This window comes from Chrysemys picta, chromosome 4 (genome assembly GCF_011386835.1).
Source record: "Chrysemys picta bellii isolate R12L10 chromosome 4, ASM1138683v2, whole genome shotgun sequence".
Classification (NCBI taxonomy): Eukaryota; Metazoa; Chordata; order Testudines; family Emydidae; genus Chrysemys; species Chrysemys picta.
Window position 1 is genome coordinate 4,969,145 of NC_088794.1, and position 25,544 is coordinate 4,994,688.

Consider the following 25,544-nt stretch of genomic DNA (forward strand, 5'->3'; position numbering starts at 1 on the left):
AGGGTGCTAGCATGTTAGATGAGGTGGGTTCATGTCCCTGCCCCCCGTCAATGAGATTTTGACAGTCAATAGTATTTACATTTCTAAGTGCCCAAAAGCCTTTTTGAAAATGATATTGGAGCAACATAACCTACAAAGGGTGTGACACTCTAAGGGTATGTCTACACTACCCACCCACGAAAGCTTATGCCCAAATAAATGTGTTAGTCTCTAAGGTGCCACAGGACTCCTCGTTGGTTTTGAGTTTACTGAATTTCTCTCCTCCCACACTACCCTTGTGCATCTGAGAGGCATCACGCAGACTGGACTAGCTATGAGGGAATGTGGAGCAGAGAGTGTCCGGGGACAGGAGTGGGAGCGTGTGTTATGGTGTTGGGCCCTGTAGAGATAGTGTAATGGACCTGCTGGCTCATGGTCAGGCCCCACCTCCCACCCCACTCCAGAATTAGCTGGAGGAAAAGGATTGGGCCACAGCTCATTCTGGGAGGGGATCTGGTTCGTGTATGGCCACCAGAGAGCGCTGTCTTACCCAAGTTCTGCATGGTGACAGCAGAGGGGTCCGTGTGACCGGGCAAGGCAGTGCCACCCAGAGGGCAGGAGAGGATGAGGGTCAGCCAGCGAGCTGCTGCGAGTGGGCAGTGGCGGCCAGAGGCAGCAGCCTGGGAGCTGGCTGTGGAAGAGGAGGACAAGTAGCAGGCGGCCTGAGAGTAGGGCCAGAGGCCGGGGATGGGAAGTTGTAAGCAGAGCATTGAAGCACCTGAGGCTCTCAGAAGGTGAAGTGTTTAATGGGGACCCACCAAGGGACGGAGAAACCACCAAGAGCCTAGGGCTTGGAGGGGCCACCGCGCTGACCTCTGCGCTCATGGTACACGGCGCTCACTAGAAGGGACTGGTGAACTCCCAGCAACACCCTCCACCGGGCACAGTAGATTCGATAGCAGCAAAGGAAGAGCTGGACTGTTCCTTGCATCGTGTGGGTCCCGATTGTGCCTGTTAGGCACAGCCAGCCCAGATCCTTACAGGTATTTAGGTGCCTACCTCACATTGAAATCAATGGGGCCCAGATATGAAATCAATAGACCTAGTAACGTCAGTGGGACTTAGAGCAGGCCCATGGGGAACAGCACCTCCTCCTGTCCAGGTCCAGTCATCTCTGCTGCCTTCTAAGAGGGAGGGGGAACATGACCCTATCTCCCCGCTGCTTCTCCCCCCCCCCCCTTTTGGGGGATAGATCGCAGCCAAAAGGGATGAGCAGGGAGCGATGCTTGGACTCAGGAAAGCAAAGAGAATGCAATCATGCCTGGTATCTGTGCAGGAGTGGAAAGTTTCCTTGCACTGTCTCCTTAACCCTGCACGTTCAAGCAAGGACAATGTGACCATGTGCAGGCAACTGCTCCCCTAGAAACTTAGCTGTGCACAAATCCCCAGGCCTAGAAAACATGTCCTGCATCAAAACTATGTGTCATAATTCTTTATAGGACCCAAGACCTTCAGCACCAAAGCATAGCCCCATAACCCTTGAGCGCATCGTAATTTATTTTGCTGGTCTTTGTAGTAGATTTTTATCTTCTCTAGGGACCAGCCACTAGATGGGGGCAGGGCGCATTACCCTAGTATGTTACATTCACTCAGAAAGTTTTCCCTGTGCAAACTGCTCCCATAGAACTTTTAATTTGCTGGAATCTTGGTGTTTCCAGGTTTAATGGAACATTTCTCTTTCAGAACCTCTTCACATAGAGAGTTTCAAAGGCTGGAGTGACGAATCATAAATGAACAATAACGGAAAAAGTTGTTTGTTGAGGCCTAGTCTACCCTAGAAAAGGTTTGCCTGTTTAGCTGTACTGGTATAGCTACACCGGCAAACCTGCCCAGTGTAGCCTCAGTTTATGGAAGTAAAAGAGCATTTTTGCCTCTATAAGTTATATCCATTCCCCAAAAGAAATAACTATATCAGCAAAAGCACTTTTTTTTTTTTTTGCCATTATACCTGCATCTCCACTAGGGGTTGGTTTACACTAGAAACTTAGCTCGACCCGGCTTTGTGACTCAGGGGTGTGGGAACATCAAACCCCAAGCGATGTAGTTAAGCCAACCTAAGTCGCCAAGTGGACAGCACTAGCTACCACCTCTCAAGGAGGTGGATTACCTCTACTGACAAGAGAAGACCTACCATCAGCACTGAAAGTCTCTACCCAGAAGCACTACAGCGCTGCCACTGTAACAGTCCAAGTGTAGACAAGCCCTCGCTGGCTAACCCTGATCCTCTTCTGCCCTCTGGGTGGCACTGCCTTGCCCGGTCACACGGACCCCTCTGCTGTCACCATGCGGAACTTGGGTAAGACAGCGCTCTCTGGTGGCCATACACGAACCAGATCCCCTCCCAGAATGAGCCGTGGCCCAATCCTTTTCCTCCAGCTAATTCTGGAGTGGGGTGGGCGGTGGGGCCTGACCATGAGCCAGCAGGTTCGTTACACTATCTCTATAGGGCCCTATGGCTTTGCTGGTGTAGAAATGTTGTTAAAAAGAAAATCACACGCCTAACGCACATCGCTATACTGGCAAAAATTTCTAGTGTACAGCTGGCCTCACGCTGGTCAAATACCAAAACCATAATTTGTGAGAGTTTTAATAAGTAAAAGTGCCATTGTCAGCCGGCTCTGATTCATATGGACATAGTATAGAAGTTGGCCAAAGGAGGCCGTGCATTGGTGATCCTTAGGTCAGATCCTGTGCGGGTGCAAATCGGTACAGGAGTCACACCCGCTGTGGCTCTGGCCTGTCGACTTTAATGCGACCACTCCAATTTACATCACCCAGCGACTCCAAATGAGCGATGTCAGTTACACCAGCAAAGAATCTGGTATAGAGACTTCAATGGGGCTACTTTGCTTCACACCCCCTAAGGATCTGGCCCACTGACTTCAGTGGATCTAAGCGATTTATGCCAGCTGGGGATCTGGCCCCATTGAATGACACAGTGTTTATGGGCAATGGACATTAGCAGGAGATCTGGGCAATTAACTTGAATAGAGCATTTCTTGTTTACACCTGGTCCACTGGCATCAATAGAGTTATGCTGACGCACAGCAGCTAGGGATCTGGCTTTCACACGGCTGAGTGGGGAAAACAGTGATGTTAAAAGAATGATAATATGAGTTTGATTCCCATTAGCACTCGCTCCCTTCATGGGTTTGGGGCTGAGGTGGGGGACGAAGGCTGGAAGACTGAAGCTGCTCACTGGAGGCAAACTTTTCAAAAGCGAATAGTGGTTTCGGTCCCAAGCATGAAGCACCTCAAAAGGACTGGACTTGCAGAGAGCGCTGAGCTTATACAGGGTAAACTCATAGATTGTTTTCCCTCTATAACACTGATAGAGAGAAATGCACAGCTGTTGGCCCCTCCCCCCCCAGGTACTAATACATACTCCGGGTTAATTATTTAATAAGTAAAAAGTGATTTTATTAAGTATAGAAAGTAGGATTTAACTGGTTCCAAGTAATAACAGACAGAAGAAAATGAGTTAGCAAGTAAAATAAAATAAAACACGCAGATCTATCTCTAATACAGTAATGAAACTGAACACAGATAAAAACCTCACCCTCATTGGTGTTCCATTAAGCTTCCTTTTACAGACTAGGCTCCCCCTAGTCTGGATCCAGCAATCACTCACAACCCCTGTAGTTACTGTCCTCTGTTTCAGTTTCTTTCAGCTATCCTTGGGGGTGGAGAGGCTCTCTCTTGAGCCAGCTGAAGACAAAATGGAGGGGTCTCCCAGGGATTTTTAAAGACTTTCTCCTCTGGGTGAACACCCCTCACACTCCCTGTGCAGAATCCAGTTACAGTTTTAGGGTCACATGGGCAAGTCATATGTCCATGCATGATTGTGTTCCTTACCAGCCAAGCCACATTCCCAGGAAAGCTCAGATGTGGATTGGCGTCTCTCAAAGTTCATTGTTAGCTTAAGTGTTTCTTGATTGGGAACTTACTGAGAAAAGTCTTTTCTCTGGAAGCTGACCAAATGCTTCACCGAGGCTACTTAAAATCAAACAAGTACCTAGCCAATATTCATAACTTTGAGTAAAAAACAATACATACATGCAAATAGGATGAATATATCCAGTAGATCATAAGCTTTGCAGAGATCTGTTACATGGCCTATCTAGCATAAACCATATTCCAGTTATGTCATATTTGCAGCCATGAGCATATTTCTATAAAGAATTATGGGGTGCAATGTCACACTCTGTTAACCACCAGTTTGGGGAATATCCTCCTTTTTTCAGCCTGCCCTGACCTTGGCATTTTCAGTGAGGACTGCCCCAGGCACCTCCAGGTCACAGGAGGCAGGGAAGCCAGGTGGAGGATTTATGAGCATGACTCCTAGGGGAAGTAGGGGAATAGTGTTTCCTGGGTGTAGACCTGGAGTGACAGACTTGGGAGTTTCTGAATACAGAGATTGTTGGCTGTTGGTTGTTTCTACTGGTGTTCAGGGAAGCAGGACTTTGTGTCCATTCTTTGTAACCCCTCCCCCATGGATTACACAAAAGAATATAGCTGTCTTGGATCTTCAATTTTTCCTCCTAATACAATCAACGCTGCTATGTCTCACAGATTGACAAAATTTAGGAGAAGGGGGCACCAACATTCCCTGGAGCACTGATAATACCAGGAAAGCCTGAACACCGGTGGGGGACAATTTCTGCTTCCACAGTGAAGAAGGGAAGATTCAAAAAGATTTCGGTCTCCACAAAAAAATAACCCTTTGTGGATCAGCTCTACACGGTACCCAACTTGTACTAAAAACAGCAGGATGAAATATACCCCTAACCTCATACTCTGGAACTCTGGTAGAAATGGCATCATTTAATAACACACTAAGAAAGAGTAGGTCAAATTAATCCCAAGGAACCAATTACGCCAAGGTGGCTTTGGTTCACTGAATGCATTTATTAGGTGTTATGGCTCTTTGAGCTCAGGTATTCCCAGTTGCTTCAGGGATCATGTCCCATAGATCACACATCTCAGTATAAAATTTCCCGAATGCTACAAACTGGCAGTTTCTATTGATTGGGAAATGCCACCACATCTCTCTCTCTCTTCTCAGCAGGTACGTGCGATTGTTCTGAATTACAGTCACACACACACACAGACATTTGGTGATCAGCAGGTATTGAATTCAAGACCTCCAGCACTAAAAGCCTCAGCCCCAACTCCTACCCCTTCATCTAACGGAGCGACCTCCTGGGTTGGAAAAAATAGGCAATTACATAGTCACTGAAGCCAGTGCTTTCCACTATATCTCTGGGTTTTCATACAGGCTACCGTAAATGCTAAAAAGCTTAATTAGCACAATAAGCAACTTTACCCCAAACCGACCTGCCAAGCCACAGAGCTCCCCTTCCCCCAAAATGGTAGAAAGATTGGGACTCCTTTACTCTCACCGCTTTTTGAGCTTACAAATAATCTCTTCACACTTAAACAATTTTCACCCTGATTCTCTTACAGCAGAGTCACAAGTCACTACTTGCTGCTGAGATAAGTGAACAGGAGTGTTCATCTGTCAGGCAAGATTAACCTGTGTGTCATTGCATTTACGCAGTGTCTATTTTATCAAAGAACTGGAATGACCAGCTGTGAACATCTGGCTCTCTGGAATAAGCCCTTCCCTGAGCGGGTACTGTTGTCCATTCAGAAACTGATCTCTGTTTATTTTCACTTACTTCATCACAGAGAAGAGACAGGTTTTCCGAATCATCCACCTATTCCCATCTCTGTAGCTGCCTGATCTCTGTTCACAGGAGATGGAAAAGGGAAATCACTCGGAGGCGACTGAGTTCATTCTCTCAGGACTGACAGATCGTCCGGAGCTGCAGGTCCCCCTGTTTGTGCTGTTCCTACTGATTTATGGTATCACCCTGCTGGGCAATGGAGGGATGATCATGTTAATCATGACTGATCCCCGACTCCACACCCCCATGTACTATTTCCTCAGTAATTTGTCTTTCTGTGACCTCTGCTTTTCCTCGTTAATTTCCCCTAAGATGCTGCTGAATTTCTTAGCTGAGAGGAAAAGTATTTCTTTCACTGCCTGCGCTGTGCAACTGTATCTCTGTATCATTTTTGCAGATGCTGTGTGCCTGTTGCTGGTTGTGATGGCGTATGACCGTTATGTGGCCATCTGTAACCCACTGCTCTATAGGGTCACCATGTCCAGACAGCTTTGTAACCAGTTAGTGGCTGGGGTGTACGCTGTGGGGGTGGTGGATTCAATGATACACACGTGGCTTACATTTCGGCTGTCATTCTGCAGCTCCAACATCATCAATCATTTCTTCTGTGACATCCCCCCACTGCTGGCAATCTCCTGTTCTGACACCCGCATCAATCAGATTGTGATCTTTGCTTTCACATGCTGCATTCAGGTGATCAGCTTTGTGCCTGTCCTCCTCTCCTATGTCTATATCATCTCGACCATCCTGCAGATCCGCTCTGCCGAGGGCCAGCGCAAAGCCTTCTCCACCTGTTCTTTCCACTTGACCTCTGTGGTCCTGTTTTATGGCATCCAACTTTTCATGTATTTACGTCCCCCCTCCAGCTATTCCATGGACACAGATAAAGTGGCCTCAGTGTTTTACACACTGGTGATCCCCATGTTGAACCCCCTCATCTACAGCCTGAGGAACACGGAGGTGAAGGATGCCGCGAGGAAAGCAATGAATAAACTCCTAACCAATTCTTGAAGCTGCTAAACTCAGTACTCGTTTAGTGGTGGCGAGTGGAAATGGGTGAATTCAATTCACATCCCATTGCAATGTAATTTCGCAGAGCCTATGGTAGTATTGTTCCTTATTCTATTGTTATTATTATTAATTTGTTTGTATTGTAACAAGGTCTGCAGGCCCCAACTGAGATCAGTGGACAAAACACTGAAAGCATCGCAGGGCCAGAAAGAGATAACGATTCTATAGACTGTTAGCTAGGAGCACCAACCTAGAGGGTGAGATGCTCAACTTCACCTCTGTGTTCCAAGGGTTATTTAATTAGTTATCCACAGTAGAACAACTTTGAAAGGAGAGATTGAAAACAACCCAGACTGGAATAGCACAGCACTCAGGGGCTGGGATACTTTCTGGAAATGTAGGAAACCCAAGTGCAGAGTGTGACCATTTCAGTTACAGAAACCCCCATTGGGACTGTCACCTGATGTGCTGAAATTAACTCTGAGCCCATTTTCCCTGCCAGCCTGGACCTCCAGAACCCTGCCTTGTTGCGCCAGACATGCTAGCCTGCTGCAACACAGACCCAGGGTCTTGGCCACGACCCCAGAGCTGCAGATCTAGACTGAAACCAGCTCAGCAGGATACCTGTCTCCAGCACGCAGACACCCAGCTCCCAATGGGATCTAACCCCAAATAGAGTAATTTTACTCTGTATGAAGCTTATCCTGGGTAAAATGATAAATGTTCACCCTCTATATCACAGATAGAGAGATATTCAGAGCTTTTGCCCCCCCAGGTAACAATTATTTATGCTGCGTTTACAAATCAACAAAAGTGATTATATTAAGGATAAAAGTAGGATTTAAGTAGGAACAGACAGAACAAAGTAAGTCACCAAGCAAAATAAAACAAAACATGCAAGTCTAAGCTTAATACACCCAGAAATCAACTGCAAATGTTAACTTCTCACCCTAGTTCTTACTTCAGGTAAAATCTTTCTCAGGACAGATACCTTTTCTGACCTGGGTCCAGCCTGTTCTCACCCACCCCTGTGGTTACAGTCCTTTTTCTTCCAGGTGCTTGCAGGTATCTCTGTGGGGTGGGGCGGCCTCTCTTATGGAAGCTGAAGACACTCATTGTTTGCTTCCCAACTTGATATAGACCTTCCCTAAGGTGGGAAACCTTTGTTTGAAGATGGATTTCAGTATCAGGTGACATGGTCACTTGTCACTGTAAGACCCCAGTATCCATTCTTCCTGGGTTGGCCCACACATAGCCTGAAAGGCTTGCAGGTAAACAGAGCCATTCACAGTTCAGTGATTCTGAAGCACCCTTAATGGCCTCCACTTAATATGTCTACATCAGTAATACAAGTTTTTATCTTATTCTCCTAATTTCAGACACTGAAATAGTCCATGTAAACAAATAGGATGAACACACTTAGTAGATTATGGGCTTTACAATGATATGTTACAGGGGGCACTTAACATAAAGCATATTCCAATTATGTTATATTCATAAGCATATTTTCATAAAGCATATGGAGTGCAGTGTCACACACAGCTTTGCCCAGCACTGGACAGAAGGGGGAACTGAGCCTGGATCTACCATGTCACATGTGAACACCCCAACTACTGGGCTAAAAATTACAACGGGACAGACCACCACCACTTTCTACGGTGGTTGCGTTGCAATCGGCACCTAATCCTCCCCCCGCACACACATTGTTTTGGAATAAAGTTATTAAGAGTATTTGTAACACATTTGTGTATAGTTTCAGGTCATTCCAAACGGTATTGTTTTTGACAATAATTTATTAGTCCAGAAGAAATTCACACATTTCTAGATACCTTTTTGTCCCAATGCTGGAAAATTTCTTAAAGAGATCTTTGGATAGGTGACAGACAAATAAAGTGGAATACATTCGCCCCAGTTTTGTATAATTTTAAAATGTCCTCACGGGAGAGACAGCGATACAGACTGGCTGATGCTATGGACCTCTGTGTTTTATTTCCACAAGGAAACACATGGTAACAACGTTACCTGAATGTGCTGTGCACACCTATTGTCCTGGGAACAAAGATGCTCCAGGGAGCAAATCTCAAGGTTAACAAAGCCAAATTTAGCCTGTGCCACCCAAGGATGCAGCTACAAAGATATTAAGGGTAATGTTGGTGTGGTTAGCAAACAGGGAAAGATTCAACTCTGATTTTACGGTTCTGATTTTAGGGTTCTGAGAAGATGCTTCTTCCGTCCTCAACTCATTGTAAGTGAAGGGAGGAAAAACAAAGAGGTGTCACCAAGTCATGGGTAAACAAGTCAGTTTCAGAGAATTTCGGCCTTTAATTGAAATGACAGTGAGCCACTCATGGGAGGGCAAGGAAGGAATTCTCCTGAGAGGAGAAATTTCAACTTTTCTGAACATGTTTACCTACCAAAAGAAGGAAAGAGCTTTATCAAGTGAGGGAGAAGAGTGATGGAAAAGGAGAGAAAAATAGTTTTAAGAGGAAGGGGGAAAACTCCCCCACCAATTCAGGGAATGTCTAAGGCCATTACATTAACATTAGCTATGGTCTGCAGCAGCGCCATGTTGTGGATTGTTTCCACATTGATGGAAGAGTTTTCCCTTTGATGTAATTAATCCACTTCTCCGATAGGCAGTAGCTCGGTCAATGGAAGAATTACACAGAGGATCAGTACAGGCTAACTGCTTCGCACAGGGTGTGAAAAGTCCTCCCTCCCGCCATTCGACAGAGCTCTGTTGTTCTATTCTTTAAGCATAAACCAGGCCTCAGAGAAGCTGCTGATGGAAAAGACCAATTGGGAAATCCAGTCCTATCTCCCTGCCAGGGCAGCAGAATCCCCGTCGGTTCTTTTTGTTCAGGCTAGTTGGAAATATGCCAGCTGTCCCAGCTTCCCAGTAGAGATTATTCTGCATTCTGACTGAGCTCAGTGTCAGGCTGTGTGTGTGTAGTGGGCACTGTGTGTATGTGTGTTTGGTGTGCAGTGGGCACTCTGTGTGTGCATATGGTGCGGGGTACAGTGGAGCTGAATGTCAAGTCTAGGCAGGTGTGTGTCCCTTGCCCTCCCTAGTGCTCAGGCTGGTGTCCCCCCTCCTGCCAGTGCAGGGCTCCTTGTGAGGTCATAGAATCATAGGACTGGAAGGGACCTCGGGAGCCCATCTAGTCCAGTCCCCTGTGCTCATGACAGGACTAGGTATTATCTAGACCATCCCTGACAGGTGTTTGTCCAACATGCTCTTAAAAATCTACAGTGCTGGAGATTCCACAACCTCCCTAGGCAATTTATTCCAGTGCTTAACTGCACAGACATTTAGGAAGTTTTTCCTAAAGTCCAACCTAAACCTCCCTTGCTATAATTGAAGTCCATTGGTTCTTGTCCTATCCTCCCCACAACAGACACTGTTTTGGAATTTTATTCCTAAACTCTATGTGATGGCTTGGGTCACAGAAACCTCTTTGGGACTGCCACCCGATGTGATGAGACTACCTCCGAGCCTGTTTTCCCTGCCAGCTTGGGACTTCAGTACTTTACCTTGTTTGAGCCAGACACACTTGCCTGCTACAAACAAAGATCCAGGTCTGTACCATGTCCCCCACGAGCTGAAAACAGCTTAAGAAGTGCTCCTGTCCCCAGCACTGAGATGCCCAACTCCCAATGGGGTCCAAACCTCTAATACATCCATTTTACTCTGTATAAAGGTTACACTGTTTAAACTCATAAATTGTTCACCCCCTATAACACTGATAGAGATGCACAGCTGTTTGCCCCCCCCCCAGGTATTACTACATACTCTGCATTAATTAATAAGTAAAAAGTGATTTTATGAAATACAAAAAGTAGGATTTAAGTGGTTCCAAGTAATAAAAAACAGAACAAAGTAAATTACCCAACAAAATAAAATAAAACACGCAAGTCTAAGCCTAACACAGTAAAAAATAATGCAGGTAAATGTCATCCTCAGAGATATTCCAATAAACCACTTTTATGGACTAGACTTCCTCTTAGTCTGGGTCCAGCAGTCACTCATATCTCTGTAGTTACTGTCCTTTGTTCAAGTTTCTTTCAGGCATCTCTTTGGGGTGCCAGCTGAAGACAAAATGGAGGGGTTTCCTAGGGGCTTATATAGATTCTCTCTTGTGGATGGAAACCCCTTCCATCTCCTATGCATAATCCAGGTCCAAGATGGAGTTTTGGAGTCACATGGGTAAATCACATGTCCATGCATGACTCAGTTCCTAACAGGTAGACACCACATTCGCAGGAAAGCTCAGATGTGGATTGGCGTCTCTCAAAGTTCATTGTTTGCTTAAGTGTTTCTTGACTGGGCAGTTACTGAAAATAGTCTTTTCTCAAGAATCTGACTAACTGCTTCACTCAGACTACTTAAAAACAAACAAGTACCTAGCCAATATTCATAACATTGAATGGAAAAATGATATATGCAACTAAATAGGGTGAATATATCCAGAAGATCATATACTTTGCAGAGATATGTTACATGGCCTATCTGACATAAAACATATTCCAGTTATGTCTACATTGATACGCATATTTCTCTACAGGATTATGGGGTGCAACATGACACTCTGTTTCATGGAGTATAAGTTATAGGAAATAAATAAAATTATCAAAAGAATCAGGAGGGAGCTGGCATGATCGGAATTATTTTGTAGCAGTATATGCAGAGATGTTGCAGAGATCTTCAGTGTTAATAACCTCCTTTTTCAGCCTGCCCTGACCTTGCATTTTCACCGAGGACTGCACCAGGCACCTCCGGGTCAGAGGAGGCAGGGAGAAGGATTTATGAGCATGTCTCCTAGAGGAAGTAGGGGCATAGTGTTTCCTGGGCACCGACCTGGGGTGAAAGACTTCGGAGTTTCTGAATACAGAGATTGCTGGCTGTTGGTTGTTTTTACTGGTGTTCAGGGAAACAGGACTTGGCGTACATTCTTTGTGACTCCTCCCCCACGGATTATATGGGTCATCAATTTTTCCTCCTAATACAATCAACCCTACAATGCACAGATAATACCAGCCAAGCCTGCACACCCATGGGGGATAATTTCTGCTACCATAGTGAAGAAGAGAAGAGTCATCTCTCGGCCTGCCAAGGATCGCCTTGGGGGAAGTGATGACCACAATGTCCTTCTGCATCTACAGCCATGGATCAGTGCATGGGCCCATCCCTGTGGTGACCTCACCGTTTCATGTCAATCGGACACTACTGTCAATCAGCACCACAACTTTGGTGTTACTGGGATAGTTTCTAGGTTGGTGGCTGTGACATACCAGGGTCCAACCCAGACTAATCAGCAGCTGTGTCACATCTGACTGCAACCTGGCAATACCTTGCTGAAGTGGCTTCCACGTGGGTCACTCACAAACAACCGTCTAGCAGGCAAATCACACCCTGAGCATGTGTTTGTAACTGCAGCCTGGCCAGGAATAGTTGGGTCACGTCCTGTGCTGCCCAGTCCTCTCCTCTACCATAGAAGTTGCATTGTCCATTATTTCTTTAACAGCACTAACATGCATGCAACTTAGTTTCTCAGACACGTCTATTTAAACACATTGGTTTAGATAAAACAATAAAACAAAGTGGTTTGACTACAAAGATAGATTTTAAGTGAGTGCAGATAACGAGGCATAGAAGTCAGACATGGTTACAAGAAAAACTTGTGCCTAAGTTAACAAATGATGTGAAATTCAAAGCAAAAGTTTCCTCTTGACATGCTTTCAGCCGTCTTACTGACCAAACTTCTTAGGTCAGGACCCCTCTCCAAGTCCAAGGACTCCTTCCTTTATCCCTTCAGATGCAGTGAATCAATGAACAGAGGCAGAGAGAGAGAGAGCGGTGCCTTGGGATGTCTACCCCCTCTTTTTATAGTCCTATCCCCCCTTTGAGACCATTTCCACCTGGTTACCGGAAGACAAAATGTCTATGTAGAAGGATGTTCCCTGCTGCTTTTTCCTCACCTTTTGGGGCTTCCTTTGTTTCCCTTCCTGCTTGATGACTCTCGTTACTGTTTAGATACAAAATTAAGCAGCGCACACATTTATTTGTAAGACAGAGCCGTTTGCCAGCCTGAGTCTGGAACACATAGTAATAACCTGATACATTGTAATTTTATAACTTCACATCCAGGAGCCCCTCACTTAAGGTTGTAGTTATGTTCCTGAAAAATGCGACTTTAAGTGAAACGATGTTAAGCGAATCCAATTGCTCCATAAGAATTAATGTAAATGGGGGGGTTAGGTTCCAGGGAAATTTTTTTTGACAGACAAAAGGCATTATACACATTTTAAATAATTTTAAACAAGCAATTTAATACAGGTATAAGTTTTTAAAACACTATTAAAGAAACAATTTAATACTACAATCATTATTGCTGAGTATGAAGCGTTGGGGACATCGTTGCTGAGTATGAAGCAATGGGAGGTGCCCCCACCTTACCCCACACAGGCACAGCCCAGTGGCATTGCAGACAATGGGGCAGGAAAGGAGGGTGAAGATGCCATACGTAGGAGAAGCACATTGCACAGCAGCAGCGGCAGCTTTCCCTACTGTGGAAGCCCCAGGGGCGGGGGGCTCAAGACTCGCCCTGCCCATTCCACCCCTTGCCCCAACACCCCACCCTTAACCCGCCTCTTCTCCCCCCCCTCCCAATTTACTCTGCACGCTGCCTTCTTGATCCTTCCCCTGCCTCCTGAATGCTGCAAACCTGCTGATGGCCATGGGCACGAGGTGGGGAGAAGCGGGTCAAAGGCGCTGATCTGTCGCATCCGCCAGCGGGAGGTACTGGGAGGGCATAGGGGAGCTGATAGTGGGGCTGCTAGCTGTGGACATAGCAGGCAGCCAAATGACATTATAGGAGAGCATTACACAACTTTAAACGAGCACATTCTGTAATGGAGCAGGGACGTAAGATCGAAACAACATTAAGCAAGAGGACATTAAGTGGAGAGTTACTGTACATTATCAAAAATATTGTATTAATATTTACAATGAGAGCATGGCTATTTCTAATTGACTCATAGATTTATTTAGCATCTTAAAGCTGAACTCTGTGTGCAGATAATATGCATGCAAGAGGAATAGTTTTGTGAACTGCAGAAGTCCAGTAGCATGCTGTGGTCTCCTCCTGAGCTCCTCTGGTCATCATGTGGTCTCCATCATGCACAATGATTGAACCTATCCTTTCTACTTTGGGGAGTGACCTAGCAAGGGAAGGACGTATGATACCATGGTGATTGGCATGGTATAAATAGCTAGAAAATCTGGAGTACTCTTACATGTCTTACAGGTTTTACATTCCACCTATTGGGGCCGGGACAATGAGGTGATTCTGAAATCAGGAATGACTGAGACGATATCAGCTACAGCTGCAAACAATTAGTATGTTTCACCTGTATCTAACTTTCTGTTCCTTGATTACAAATTTGTTGCTAAGGCTGGGGGAAAATTTTTCTTGAGAAGTTTTTTTGATGGGAAATTAGCTTTTCCATGAAATTATCTTTTCCCTGGAAATTATAACCTTTCCTTTCAAAATACCAAACTCCCCTCCTCCCTAAACCATGGCTGTGGGATGCTGGTGATGTTCCAGGGCAGTTCAGTAAGAGGAGAGACAATAATGCATCATGAGGGATGTTGTCCAGCCTGGGAGCCTGGGACGTGGAAGAGATTGGTGCTGTGTGGTATCTGATGCACCCCTGTGGTATTTCCAAGCAAAAAATGGTCTCCACAAACAAACCTCCTTTGTGGATCAGCTCTACGCAGTACCCGGCTTGCACTGAAAACACCAGGATGAAATATACCCCTAACCTCATACTCTGTAACTCTGGTAGAAATTGCATCATGTAATAACACAGTAGGAAAGAGTGGGACTAATTAATCCCCAGGGCATGAATTACACCGAGGGTGGCTTTGTTTCACTGAATGCATTAATTAGGTGTTATGGCTCTCAGAGCTCAGGTATTCCCAGTTGCTTCAGGGATCATGTCCCACAGATCAAACATCTCAGTATAAAACTTCCCAAATGCTCCAAACTGGCAATTCTGTCGCTGGGGAAACGCCACCACATCTCTCTCTTCTCAGCAGGTACGTGCTAATATCCTGAATTACAGTCACACACACACATGCAGACATCATAGTGATCAGCAGGTATTGAATTCAAGACCTCCAGCACTAAAAGCCTCAGCCCCAACTCCTACCCCTTCAGCTAAAGGAGCGACCTCCTTGCTTGGAAAAAATAGGCAATTACATAGTCACTGAAACCAGTGCTTTCCATTATGTCTATAGGTTTTCATACAGGCTAAAGTAAATGCCAAAAACCTCATTTAGCACAGTAAGCAAGTTTACCCCAAACCGACCTGCCAAGCCACAGAGCTCCCCTTGCCCAAAGAGATTAGAAAGATTGAGATTCCTTTACTCTCACCCCTTCTTTAGCTAAGGAATAATCTCTTCAGACTGATTCTCTCACAGGACAGTCACAAGTCACTGTTTTTTGTTCAGATTAGTGAACAGGAGTGTTTGTGTGTGGGGCATGATTAACCTCCATGTCATTGTATTTGCATAATGTGTGCATGTTATCGAACACCTGGAATGACCAACTGTGAACATCTGGCTTGTGGATTAAGCCCTTCCCTGAGCGGGTACTGATGTCCATTAAGAAACTGATCTCCATTTATCTTCACTTACTTCATTACAGACAAGAGACAGGTTTTCCGCACCATCCACCTGCCCACATCTCTGTAGCTGCCTGATCTCTGTTCAGAGGAGATGGAAAAGGGAAATCACTCGGAGGCGACTGAATTCATTCTCTCAGGATTGACAGATCGTCCGGAGCTGCAGGTCCCACTGTTTGGGGTGTTCCTACTGATTTATGGTATCACCCTGGTGGGGAATGGGGGGATATTCTTGTTAATCAGGATTGACCCCCGACTCCACACCCCCATGTACTTTTTCCTCAGTAATTTGTCTTTCTGTGACCTCTGCTATTCCTCGATAATTTCCCCTAAGATGCTGCAAAATTTCTTAGCCGAGAGGAAAAGCATTTCTTACACTGCCTGCGCTGTGCAACTGTATCTCTCTGTCCTTTTTGCAGATGTTGAGTGCTTCTTGCTGGCTGTGATGGCGTATGACCGTTATGTGGCCATCTGTAACCCGCTGCTCTATACGGTCACCATGTCCAGGCAGCTTTGTAACCAGCTGGTGGCTGGGGTGTACGCTGTGGGGTTGGTGGATTCAATGATACAAACGTGTTTTACATTTCGGCTGTCATTCTGCAGCTCCAACATCATCGATCATTTCTTCTGTGACATCCCCCCACTGCTGGCGCTCTCCTGTTCTGACACCCGCATCAATGAGATTCTGATGTTTGCTATCATGTGCTGCACTGGAGTGGGCAGCCTTGTGACTGTCCTACTTTCCTATGTCTATATCACCTCCACCATCCTGCAGATCCGCTTTGTCGAGGGCCGGCGCAAAGCCTTCTCCACCTGCACTTTCCACTTGACCGCGGTGGTCCTGTTTTTTTGCACTCTCCTTTTCATGTATTTACGTCCCACCTTAAGCTATTCCATGGACACAGACAAAGTGGCCTCAGTGTTTTACACGCTGGTGATCCCCATGTTGAACCCCCTAGTATATAGCCTGAGGAACATGGAGGTGAAGGACGCCCTGAGGAAAGCAATGAAGAAACTCCTAACCAATTTTCACTCAGTGCTGGTTTAGTGATGGGGAGTAGAAACAGGTGAATTCAATTCCAAGCCCATTGCAATGTAATTTCACAGAGCCCATGGTAATATTGTTCATTATTGTTATTATTATTAATTTGTTTGTATTCCAACAAGGCCTGCAGGCCCCAACTAAGATCGGGGCTTTATTAGGCTATTACCCCAGTAAAATTCCAGGAGGCACCTGTTTCACATGTTTGAATATATGTGATGTGCTTTGAAAGCACAGAGCTATTTGTAGTGGGAAAGAAGAGGGGGGGCATCAAATCTATCTCCCTCTGCTTTGTCGTGGGTTTGGTTTCGTTATGCAGTTGCAAGTATGAAGTGTGGGATTTCTATGACTGAACAAAAGGGAGTTTGCACACCCTCCTGATACTCTGCAGCCCTATATGTCTTCTGTGGGGTTGTTGTAGAGACTGTGTACTGGTTTGTATCCATGCATGTGGAGGAGAAAGGTGATTTCCATCACAATGGCCTTTATTTTAAGTTAAGGGAGCAACAAAAGAAGTAAGTACAAGGGTAACATTTCTAAAAGAGAGCATGGTGTGTGTGCGTCCTATGTGAGAATCTGCACTGAACTGAATATAAAATAATATGGAGAGGGTGAGTTTTCTCAACCATATGAATTAAACAGAAAGAAAAAGTCATATCAGACACTAGATGTTTATACCACATCAGCTATGAGGTCTTACTCTTAGTTCTTCTGGAAAATATTATGGACTGTGAAGGATAGGGATTTGGGAAATTGTACAAATTGGGTTATGGTGAGTGAGAAATGGATAGAGCTGGGGCAATAGTTGATTTTTGAGTTCATGGGTGTTTACAAAAAAATGAAAAACAAATTCAGTTCCACCTGATTCAAATCTGAAAATTCCCTAAATGTTTGGCAAGTTGAAAATATTGACAAAATTTCCTTTTGAGTCAAAGGAAATATTTAGCATGACCAGAAATGGAACATCTCCTTTCCTTCCTGGATACTTTTCAATGTAAAAGCAAAGACAATGCAGGGCCACAGTGACAAAATGGATAGGAATGGAAGAGGCGGTAATGGCGCTGCTTCCCTCGTAGACTTTAAACAAGTGATTAGATCACTCCCGTGGGATGTGGGAGATCCAGGTCAATCTCCCCTCTGTCTGATGGGGAGAAGCCATTTGAAAGTGGGTCTCCCACATTGCCGGTCAGTGCCCTGGCGACTGGGCTATGTTCTGTCCTGGATAGTTCTCAGGACTGGTCTACGCTACTGCTGTAAATTGATCTCAGTTATGCTACTTCAAGTTGACTAAGTTAGTCTGATTTACAGCGGTGTCCACACCGTGCTATGTCAATGGGAGAATTATGTAACTGAAGTTGTGTAACATAGATCATCCAACAGCGTTACTGTAGCCCAGCCCTGAGAAAGATCCATGGTGGAACATAGTCTCTGAGGGAGGTGGAGTACAGACTTCAACAAGTGAGTCCTCTCCCATCAACTTAGGATTGTGGATAAAGCACAGGAAGAATCATAGGACCAGAAAGAGAGAATGACTCTATAGAGTGGTAGTTTGGGGCACCCACATGCTCAACTTCATGTCCCTGTTCCAAGGGTTATTTAATTTGTTATCCACCATAGAACAACTTTGAAAGGAGAGATCGAGAGGAACCCAAACTGGAATAGTACATCACTCAGTGGCTGGGATGCTTCCTGGAAATGCAGGAAACCCAAATGTACCTCTGACCAGCATGGGACAGAAGGGGGAATTGAACCTGGATCTCCCACCTCACAGTTGAAAACCCGAACTATTGGGCTAAAAATTACAAAAGAGGGAGCACCACCACCTCCTACTGGTGGCCGCTTTGCGACCAGCACCTAAATCCTCCTCCCCCACACACATTCTTTTGGGACAAGGCAATTAGGAGACTTTGTAACCCATCTGTGAATAGTTTCAGGTCAACCCCAACAGCACTGTTTTTTACAATAAAATATTAGTCCAAAGAAATTCACCCATTTCTAGATACTCGTATGTCCCAATGCAGGGAAATTACTTAAAGAGACTTTTTGAGAGGTGACCAACACGTGAAGTGGAATACAGTCACCTCAGTTTCGTATCATATTCAAAAGATCTCAGGGGCGAGACAGCGATCCAGACCAGCTGCTGCTCTGGCCCTCTGTGTTCCATTTCCACAAGGAAAGACATGGCAACAACATTAATAGCATGTGCTGTGCACACCTCTTGTGCTGGGAGCAAAGATGCTCCAGGGAGAAAATCTCAAAGTCATTCCAGGAAGCATCTCCAGAGGTTTTAAGGGTAATGTGGGTGGGGTTAGCAAACAGGGAAAAATTCATCTCTAAGTCTGATTTTAGGGTTCTGAGCAGATGCTGCTTCTGTCCTCAACTCATTGTAAGTGAAGGGAGGAAAATCAAAGTGGTGCCACCAAGTCATGGGCAAACAAGTCAGTTTCAGAGCATTTTGGTCTTTAATTGAAATGACAGTGAACCATTCATGGGAGGGGAAGGAAAGAATTATCCTGAGAGGAAGAACAGGAGTACTTGTGGCACCTTAGAGACTAACAAATTTATTAGAGCATAAGCTTTCGTGGACTACAGCCCACTTCTTCGGATCCGAAGAAGTGGGCTGTAGTCCACGAAAGCTTATGCTCTAATAAATTTGTTAGTCTCTAAGGTGCCACAAGTACTCCTGTTCTTCTTTTTGCGGATACAGACTAACACGGCTGTTACTCTGAATCCTGAGAGGAGAATTTTTAACTTTTCTGAACATATTTACCTATCAAAAGCAGGAAAGAGCTTTACCAAGGGAGGGAGAAGAGTGACTGGAAAAGGAGAGAATAATAGTTTTAAGAGGAAGGGGGAAAACTCCCCCATCGATTCAGAGAATGTTTATACTAAAGCCATTACATTGACTCAGCTATGGTGTGCAGCAGTGCCGTAGTGTAGATGCTTTCCACATTGATGGAAGGGTTTTTCCTTCAATGTAGTTAATCCACGTCTCCGAGAGGCAGTAGCTAGGTCAATGGAAGAATTACACTGAGTGTCAGCACAAGCTAACTGCCTCGCACAGGGTGTGAAAAGTTTCCCCGCCCGGTGTGACTGAGCTCTGTTGATCTAATTTTTAAGCATAAACCAGGCCTCAGAGAAGCTACCGATGGAAAAGACCAGTTGGGAAATCCAGTCCTATCTCCCTGCCAGGGCAGCAGAATCCCCTTTTTGTTCAGGCTAGTTGGAAAAATTCCAGCTTCCCAGTAGAGATTATTCTGCATTCTGGTTGAACTCAGTGTCAGGCTGTGTGTGTCTATTGGTTTCTCTGTCTGTGTCCGTGTGTGTTTGGTGCGCAGTGGGCACTGTGTGTGTGTTTTGTGTGATGTGGACACTCTGTGTGTGTTTTGTGTGCCGTGGGCACTCTGTGTGTGAGGGGTACAGTCAGGGCCGGCTCTGGGTATTTTGCTGCCCCAAGGTAAAAAAAAAAAAAAAAAGCCCGGAGTGCCTCCGTTGAAGAAAAAGTTGGAGCACTGGTGCCTAGAGCCGGCCCTGTGTAGGCAGGTGCATGTTCCTTGCCCTGCCCAGTGCAGAGCAGACAAGCATCCCCCATCCTCCCAGTGCAGGGCTCCTTGTGAGATCATAGAATTGTAGGACTGGAAGGGACCTCGAGAGGTCATCTTTTCCAGTCCCCTGCACTCATGGCAGTTCTAAACATTATCTAGACCATCCCTGACAGGTGTTTGTCTAACCTGCTCTTAAAAATCTCCAATGGTGGAGATTCTACAACCTTCCTGGGCAGTTATTCCAGTGCTTAATCACCCTCACTGTTGGGATGTTTTTCCTAATGTCCAACCTAAATTGCCCTTGCTGCAATTGAAGTCCATCGGTTCTTGTCCTATTCTTTCCCCCCGACATTGTTTTGCAATTTTATTCCTAAACTCTGTTTCATGGACTATAAATTATAAGAAATAAATAAAATTAACAAAAGAATAATTGGGAAGGAGCTGGCATGCTCGGAGATATTTTGTAACAGCATCTGCAGTGATGCTGCAGAGATCTTCAGTGTTAACCACCAGTTTAGGGAATATCCTCCTTTTTGCAGCCTGCCCTGACCTTGGCATTTTCCGTGACGACTGCCCCAGGCACCTCCAGGTCACAGGGAGCAGAGAACTCAGGAGTTATGAGTGTGACGTTGCACCCCATAAGGCTTTATGGAAATATGCTCATGAATGTATATCTGACATAACTGGAATATGTTTTATGCTACATATGCCATGTAACATATCTCTGTAAAGGTTATGATCTACTGAATCTATTCACCTATGTGTATGCATGGATCAGTTTTGAATGTGAAGTTATGAATATTGGCTGTGTACTGGTTTGATTTTAAGTAGCCTTAGTAAGGCATTTGGGCAGCTTCTTTAGAAAGGAATTTGCAAGTTAAGTGCTCAGTCAAGAAACACTTAATGGACAATGGATCTTGGAAGGCTCCAATCCACATAAGAAGTCTACTTGAGGACTTTCAAGGTAGCATGTGAACCATGGCTGCTACCTGGAAGTTCTGAGTCATGCATGGACATGTGACTTGCCCATGTGACTCCAAAACTCCATCTTGTAGCTGGGATTCTACACAGGGGGAGGGAGGGGTGTCCATCCACAAGAAAAAGTCTATTTAAATCCCTCAGACACCCCTCCATTTTGTCTTCAGCTGGCTCAAGAGATAGCCTCTCCATCCCGAAAGATACCTGAAAGAAACTGGAACAAAGGACAGTAACTACAGGGGTGTGAGTGATTGCTGGACCCAGACTAGAAGGAGGCTAGTCTGTAAAAGAAGCTTACTGGAACATTTCTGAGGGTGAGGTTTCATCTGTAATCACTTGCTTACTGTATTAGGCATAGGCTTGCGTGTTTTATTTTATTTTGCTTGGTAATACAAGTTACATTGTCCATTATTTCTTTATCAGCACTAATATGCATGCAACTCTCAGACATTTCTATTTAAACACACGGAATTAGATAAAACAATAAAACAAAGTTTATTGACTACAAAGATACATTTTAAGTGAGTGCAAATAAGGAGGCATAGAAGTCTGACATGGTTACAAGAAAAATAAAGTTAGAATGCAACTTGTGCCTAAGTTAACAAATGATGTGAAATTCAAAGCAAAAGTTTCCTCACCACATGCTTTCAGCCGTCTTACTGACTAAACTTCTTAGGTCAGGACCCCTCCCCTAGTCCAAGGGCTGCTTCCCTTATCCCTTCAGATGCAGTGAATCAAAGGGAAAAGAGAGAGAGAGAGGGGTGCCTTAGGATGTCTACCCCTTCTTTTTATAGTCCTATCCCCCCTTTGAGAAACATTTCTACCTGGTTACCAGAAGACGAAATGTCCATGTAGAAGGATGTTCCCTTCTGCTTTTTCCTCACCTTTTTGGGCTTCCTTTGTTTCCCTTCCTGCTTGATGGCTCGGGTTACTGTTTAGATACAAAATTAAGCAGAGCACACATTTCTTTGTTTAAGACAGACCAGTTTGCCAGCCTCAGTTTGGAACATGTATTAATAACATAATTCAGTGTAATCTTATAACTTCACATACATCATCAGAAAACATTGTATTAATATTTGTGATGAGAGCATGACTATTTCTAGTTGACTTGTAGATTTATTTAGCATCTTAAAGCTGAGCTCTGTGTGCAGATAATAGGCGTGCAAGAGGGATAGTTTTGTGAACTACAGAAGTCCGTAGCATGCTGTGGCATCCTCCTGAGCTCCTCTGGTCATCATGTGGTCTCCATCAGCAAAATAAGTGAACCTATCCTTCCTACTTTGGGGAGTAACCTAGCAAGGGAAGGACAAAGCATACCATGGTGATTGGCATGCTATACATAGCTAGAGGTTTTACATTCCACCTATGGGGTTGAGACAATTAGGTGATTATGAAACCAGGAATGACTGAGAAGATATCAGCTACAGCTGCAAACAATTGGTACATTTCACCTGTATCTAACTTTCTGTTCCTTTGATTCCAAATTTGTTGCTAAGGCTGGTGGAAAATTTTTCTTGAGAAGTTTTTTTGATGGGAAATTGGATTTTACATTCAACTATTTTTTCCATGAAATTATTTTTCCTCTGGAAATTATCAGCTTTCCATTAAAATACCAAACTCCCCTCCTCCCTAAACCATGGTTGTGGGACTCTGGTGAAATTCTAGGACAGTACAGCAAGAGGAGAGACCACCATGCATCATGGGGGGGGGGGTGTAGTTCAGCCTGGGAGCCTGGCCCATGGAAGAGATTGGTGGTGTGTGGTATCTGAGGTACCCCCGTGAGTCGAAATATTAAGTTTTTACCAAAAAAATTTCGGTCTCCATACAAAAAATAACCCTTTGTGGATCAGCTCTACCCAGTACCCAACTTGCACAGCAGGATGAAATATACCCCTAACATCATACGCTGTAGAAATTGCATCATTTAATAACACAGTAAGAAAGAGTAGGTCAAATTAATCCCCAGGGCACAAAATACACCGAGGTAGCTTTGGTTCACTGAACACATTTGTTAGATGTTATGGCTCTCTGAGCTCAGGTATTCCCAGTTGCTTCAGGAATCATGTCCCATAGATCACACATCTCAGTATAAAATTTCCTGAATTCTCCAAACTGGCAGTTTCTATTGATGGGGAAATGCCACCACGTCGCTCTCTCTCTTCTCAGCAGGTACGTGCGATTGTCAGGAATTACAGTCACACACACACACGCAGACACCATGGGGATCAGCAGGTTTTGAATTCAAGACCTAAAGCACTGAGAGTCTCAGCCCCAACTCCTACCGCTTCAGCTAAAGGAGTGACCTCCTTGCTTGGAAAAAATAGGCGATTACATAGTCACTGAAGCCAATGCTTTCCATTATGTCTCTAGGTTTTCATACAGGCTACAGTAAAGGCTAAAAAGCTTAATTAGCACAATAAGCAACTTTACCCCGACCCGACATGCCAAGCCACAGAGCTCCCCTTGCCCAAAGAGGGTAGGAAGATTGAGACTCCTTTAGTATCACCCCTTTTTGAGCATATAAATAATCTCTTCAGACTGAAACAATTTTCACCCTGATTCTCTTACAGCAGAGCCACAAGTCACTACTTGCTGCTCAGATACGTGAACAGGAGTTTTCGTCTGTGGGGCATGATTAACCTGTGTGTCATTGTATTTACGCAGTGTGTATTTTATCGAAAACCTGGAATGACCAGTCGTGAACGTCTGGCTCTGTGGACTAAGCCCTTCCCTGAGCAGGTACTGATGTCCATTGAGAAACTGATCTCCATTTATCTTCACTTACTTCATTACAAAGAAGGGACAGGTTTTCCGCACCATCCACCTGCCCACATCTCTGTAGCTGTCTGAGCTCTGTTCACAGGAGATGGAAAAGGGAAATCACTCAGAGGTGACTGAGTTCATTCTCTCAGGACTGACAGATCGTCCGGAGCTGCAGGTCCCCCTGTTTGTGCTGTTCCTACTGATTTATGGTATCACTCTGGTGGGGAATGGGGGGATGATCTTGTTAGTCACGATTGATCCCCAACTCCACATCCCCATGTACTTTTTCCTCAGGAATTTGTCTTTCTGTGACCTCTGCTTTTCCTCAATAATTTTCCCTAAAATGCTTCTGAATTTCTTCGCTGAGAGGAAAAGTATTTCTTACACTGCCTGCGCTGTGCAACTGTATCTCTGTATTGTTTTTACAGATGTTGAGTGCCTGTTGCTGGCTGTGATGGCGTATGACCGTTATGTGGCCATCTGTAACCCGCTGCTCTATACGGTCACCATGTCCAGGCAGTTTTGTAAAGTGCTGGTGGCTGGGGTATATGCTGTGGGGTTGGTGGATTCAATGATACACACATGGCTTACATTTCGGCTGTCATTCTGCAGCTCCAACATCATCAATCATTTCTTCTGTGACATCCCCCCACTGCTGGCAATCTCCTGTTCTGACACCCGCATCAATCAGATTGTGATCTTTGCTTTCACCTGCTGCATTCAGGTGATCAGCTTTGTGCCTGTCCTCCTCTCCTATGTCTATATCATCTCCACCATCCTGCAGATCCGCTCTGCCAAGGGCCAGCACAAAGCCTTCTCCACCTGCTCTTTCCACTTGACCTCTGTGGTCCTGTTTTATGGCATCCCACTTTTCATGTATTTACGTCCCCCCTCCAGCTATTCCATGGACATAGACATAGTGGCTTCAGCGTTTTACACGCTGGTGATGCCCATGTTGAACCCCCTCATCTACAGCCTGAGGAACACGGAGGTGAAGAACGCCCTGAGGAAAGCAATGAATAAACTCCTAACCAATTCTTGAAGCAGTTATACCCATTACATGTTTAGTGATGGGGAGTGGAAACAGGTGAATTCAATTTCCATCCCATTGCAATGTAATTTCGCAGAGCCCATGGTAGTATTGCTCATGTTTATATTGTTATTATTATTAATTTGTTTGTATTGCAACAAGGTCTGCAGGCCCCAACTGAGATCAGTGCAGAGAACATGGGAAGGATCACAGGGACAGAGAGAGAGAGAGAATGATTCTAGAGACTGGTAGCTAGGTGCACCAACCTAGAGGGTGAGATGCTCAACTTCACGTCTGTGTTCCAATGGTTATTTAGTTAGTTAACCACAGTAGAAGAACTTTGAAAGGAGAGATTGAGAGCAACCCAGACTGGAATAGCACAGCACCCAGGGGCTGGGATGCTTTCTGGAAATGCAGGAAACCCAAGTGCAGAGTGTGACCATTTTCGTCACAGACACCCCCATTGGGACTGTCACCTGATGTGCTGAAATTACCTCTGAGCCCATTTTCCCTGCCAGCCTGGGCTTCCAGAACCCTGCCTTGTTGAGCCAGACACGCTAGCCTGCTGCAAGACAGTCCCAGCCTCTGGGTCACGCCCCCAAAGTTGCAGCTCTAGATTGAAACCAGCTCAGCAGGAGACCTGTGTCCACCACGCAGAAACCCAGTTCCCAATGGGATCTAAACCCCAAATAAAGTAATTTTACTCTGTATGAAGCTTATCCTGGGTAAAATGATAAATGTTCACCCTCTATATC

General features: G+C 45.0%; 3 protein-coding genes across 3 annotated transcripts; all 3 read left to right on the forward strand.

Annotated features, from left to right (window-relative positions):
- Positions 1–5,801: 5,801 nt before the first annotated feature.
- On the forward strand, positions 5,802–6,740 carry LOC101943893 (olfactory receptor 8U9-like). Its single transcript, XM_065595777.1, has one exon. The coding sequence runs from the start codon at positions 5,802–5,804 to the stop codon at positions 6,738–6,740; it is 939 nt and encodes a 312-aa protein (XP_065451849.1).
- An 8,782-nt stretch (positions 6,741–15,522) lies between these two features.
- Positions 15,523–16,476, forward strand: LOC101943622 (olfactory receptor 8U9-like). The gene has a single exon (XM_065590983.1). It carries the CDS (start codon positions 15,523–15,525, stop codon positions 16,474–16,476), a length of 954 nt encoding a protein of 317 aa, XP_065447055.1.
- Positions 16,477–23,862: 7,386 nt separating this feature from the next.
- On the forward strand, positions 23,863–24,801 carry LOC101943348 (olfactory receptor 5AR1-like). Its single transcript, XM_005309756.3, has one exon. It carries the CDS (start codon positions 23,863–23,865, stop codon positions 24,799–24,801), a length of 939 nt encoding a protein of 312 aa, XP_005309813.2.
- Positions 24,802–25,544: the final 743 nt, after the last annotated feature.